The 3494-nt window shown below is 43.5% G+C and overlaps 1 protein-coding gene across 1 annotated transcript; it reads left to right on the forward strand.

The window, feature by feature from the left end:
• Window positions 1-492: 492 nt before the first annotated feature.
• On the forward strand, window positions 493-2722 carry cebpa (CCAAT enhancer binding protein alpha). The gene has a single exon (XM_048185001.1). The coding sequence runs from the start codon at window positions 724-726 to the stop codon at window positions 1588-1590; it is 867 nt and encodes a 288-aa protein (XP_048040958.1). The 5' UTR covers window positions 493-723; the 3' UTR covers window positions 1591-2722.
• Window positions 2723-3494: the final 772 nt, after the last annotated feature.

Below are 3494 nucleotides of genomic sequence, written 5' to 3' on the forward strand. Positions count from 1 at the left end.
TTAGTTATAGAACACATTTTATACTTTTTCTACTAATTTGTATTAGGCCTACATTCATATAACATTTACAGTCCTGTCCTGTTTGCCATTGTAATTTGTCTCATGCTAGTTTAGCATGCGCTCACCTCCACCTCTCTTTACGAGAATCTTTTTCCTCCATCTTAAACATGCATTTTAATTCACAACACACCTCCAAAGGCTGCTACAACAACTAGACCGAGCATCAAAATCTAAATGAACAATTCACAATTTCAATTCACTAGGCTATGTAAAAAAAAAAAAAAAAAAAAAAAAAACACATTAAGACGCATTATGTATTATTATTAATTATTATTTCACCTATAATTCAATAATAACGATATTTCTGAAAGGCCGGGTCGATTTCAGTGTGCGCGCTGAGCTCTCGCGCAGAGATCACGCAGAGAAGCATTAGGACCCAGAGCACGCACGCCCTCCCTCCAAACTCCAAAGAGTATATAAGTGCACTGAGAAAGTATTTGACAGATGTGAAGCTCACACGCTGATGGTGTAAGTGTCATCTTAAAGGAGATCTCGTGTGGCGTTTCAGCCCTTAAGCTCTCATTCACTTTACGGCCAAGTACACAGCCACGACAGGCTGCACGCTCGCCTGTCCCGAGAACTTGGAGCCAGCGCGGCTTTCTTACTGCGAGCAAGCTGGATTCCCGGAGCTCTTCACCATGTCTGGCGGGTTTTAGATACTCCATGGAGCAAGCAAACCTCTACGAGGTCGCCCCACGGCCACTGATGACCAGCCTTGTACAGAGTCAGCAAAACCCATATATCTACAAAGACACCGCTGGAGACCTGAGCGAGATCTGCGAGAACGAGAACTCCATCGACATCAGCGCCTACATTGACCCCTCTTCCTTCAACGACGAGTTCCTGGCTGACTTGTTCCACAACAGCTCCAAGCAAGAAAAGCTCAAGCTGGCGAGCGGAGACTACGAGTACCCCCACGGCGTCAATGGCACACCTGGGGCCCCGCAGATGTACGGCTGTCTGAACAGCTACATGGATTCATCCAAACTGGAACCCATCTACGAAAGCCAGGCACGAATGAGACCCGTGGCCATCAAACAAGAGCCCCGGGAGGAAGATGAGCTCAGCCACTCGATGCCACCCACATACCACCACTCTCAACACCATGCGCCGCATCTGTCCTACCTTCAGCACCAGATTGCGCACTGCGCGCAAACCACCATGCACCTTCAGCCGGGCCATCCCACACCTCCCCCGACGCCCGTACCCAGCCCGCACCACCAACACAGCCACCTGCCGGGGGGCTCCATGAAGATGGGCGATCGAGGGAAATCCAAGAAACAGATCGACAAGAACAGCGCCGAGTATCGGCTGAGGAGGGAGCGCAACAACGTAGCCGTGCGCAAGAGCCGGGACAAGGCGAAAATGCGCAATGTGGAGACGCAACAAAAAGTCATAGAGTTGTCGGCGGATAACGAAAGACTGCGCAAGAGGGTGGAACACCTTACGCGAGAACTGGAGACGTTACGGGGCATCTTCAGGCAGCTTCCCGACGGCTCGTTTGTCAAAGCCATGGGTAACTGTGCCTAACGGAGCGAGCTGGTCTTTTGAAGTAACTTTTTTTTTTTTTTTTTTACGTCTGCTGGATAAACGCTGACACATTCTCAAAGTGTTTTTATAGGAGCCAGGCAGCTGCGGTATACATGTGCCTTTTGTACAAAAAAACAAAAAACGAACAAAAACATAAACAAACGAACGATAAGCTCATCTCTTCATACATTTGGACTAAAAGCTTGTTGTAGGTGTAGTCCTGTTAGAATTTGTTAGCTACGCGAAACATATCAGTGCAGCTAATGGGCATGATTTTACCCTGTCAATCTATTTTTCATGTTAAGTTACCAGCTTTCCTACTCCCCCTTGCCTCCTTGGGTTACATAGACACCTAAAGCGACATAAAACAAACTTTCCTGCCATAGCAGGCTGTATTTCCACCACACCTGTTGCTGCACAACATTCACTGTATGATATTGTTGATTTAATACTTTTTGTAGGGGGTGGGGTTCTTTCATGGACGGCAAAAGACAAAATGCCAAAGCATAGGATTGGAACTCATCGGTTATTTACTGTGGTAGACTATCTGTCATTCATAACGCAGACTGTATGCACTATGTCCTCCAAATGCGACCTGATGAAGCGCATTACATTGTGAACATTTTGCCATGATCCGGGTACTGATCTGTAAAACGCCTGTCAGTATACGCTTTTAGAGTAAACGCTTTGTATTTATGCAATATGATTGATAAAAATGTGAAAGGGTGCATATCTCTATGCAATGTCTGTTGCTGTCATGAGAATAATTCCGGTGGACGATCACCGTGTGCTTTCTCACTGGTTTTGCAGTGAAGTCCTGTCTTGCTCTGTAAGCGTGTGCATTTCATGTGAACTTTTTATTTCATTTCTTTTTTTTTTTTTTGTACAACAACACTCGAGCAGAGACCGGTTTCAGTGCCTTTTGAGTTTTGCTGTCTTTATCGTCATCACTGACTGAACTTGGACAGAAATATACAGCAAGGAAAAGGAAGCACTTTTTTTTACAAACGGCATATTGCAAATGTTATACCGAATGTTTAATATGTTTCAGTTTTAAAATGAACATTATATATAAATATAAATATATATATGCTAAAATGATGAATTAAAGCATTGTCTTACATATGTCTCATCCATTGCCTTCTCATTTTGTTAATAAATATGTGTATATTTTTATATGTGTATATATATTACTTCGTTTGTCACGCTCGGGTCTAGTAATTCCCTCACTGTCGTGTGGTTTCTTTAGTTACTCTGTAGCATCAGCCCAAGAGTGTTTAGTTGACACATAATTCGCTCGACACCGATAGGTGGTGCTCGAAATTCGTTTGAGGCCAACATGCACACATATTTTTGAAACGTGCGAGTAAAACTGGAAACCAGAACTAACTGGAATAAGACTATTAGTTAAATGATAACTTTATCAGACTTTCCACATCATTTGTCTTTTACGTGAATGTGAGAAGGCGTTTCCAGAGGGATCCATTCAAAAAAAAAAAAAAAAAAAAAAAAAATCAGGGTCACTGATAAGGACTTGTGAGTACCACTTTCATTGATTAATGCCTCCCTCAGCTTTGAATTGATCAAATTATCCTTAAATGAGATAGTGTGGAGTGCTACTGATATCTTTATTTCTCTTGAGTACGGGGAGAAAGAGAGATAGTCTCTCTGACCTGTGGAGACATGTTAAGCCTCATTGTTATCAATAGACATGTTTTTCCATTATCAGCTGTGGAATGATTGAATCAATAAATCAACCCCCTTTCCAAACCTCTGTTGCAGATACAATGATGGCACACAAGGAATCTGCCTCAGCCAGATTCAAGTATAGTTGTTAGGCCAACTCTTTCAGTCTCACTCGTACTTGCCTGCCAGCTCTGTTCTGTGGCCAGGCCTCTTTCCTC

This window comes from Megalobrama amblycephala, linkage group LG3, assembly GCF_018812025.1.
Source record: "Megalobrama amblycephala isolate DHTTF-2021 linkage group LG3, ASM1881202v1, whole genome shotgun sequence".
Classification (NCBI taxonomy): domain Eukaryota; kingdom Metazoa; phylum Chordata; class Actinopteri; order Cypriniformes; family Xenocyprididae; genus Megalobrama; species Megalobrama amblycephala.

Coding starts and splice junctions, on each gene's coding strand:
- cebpa (XM_048185001.1), top strand. CDS start 724: ATGGAGCAAGCAAACCTCTACGAGGTCGCCCCACGGCCACTGATGACC.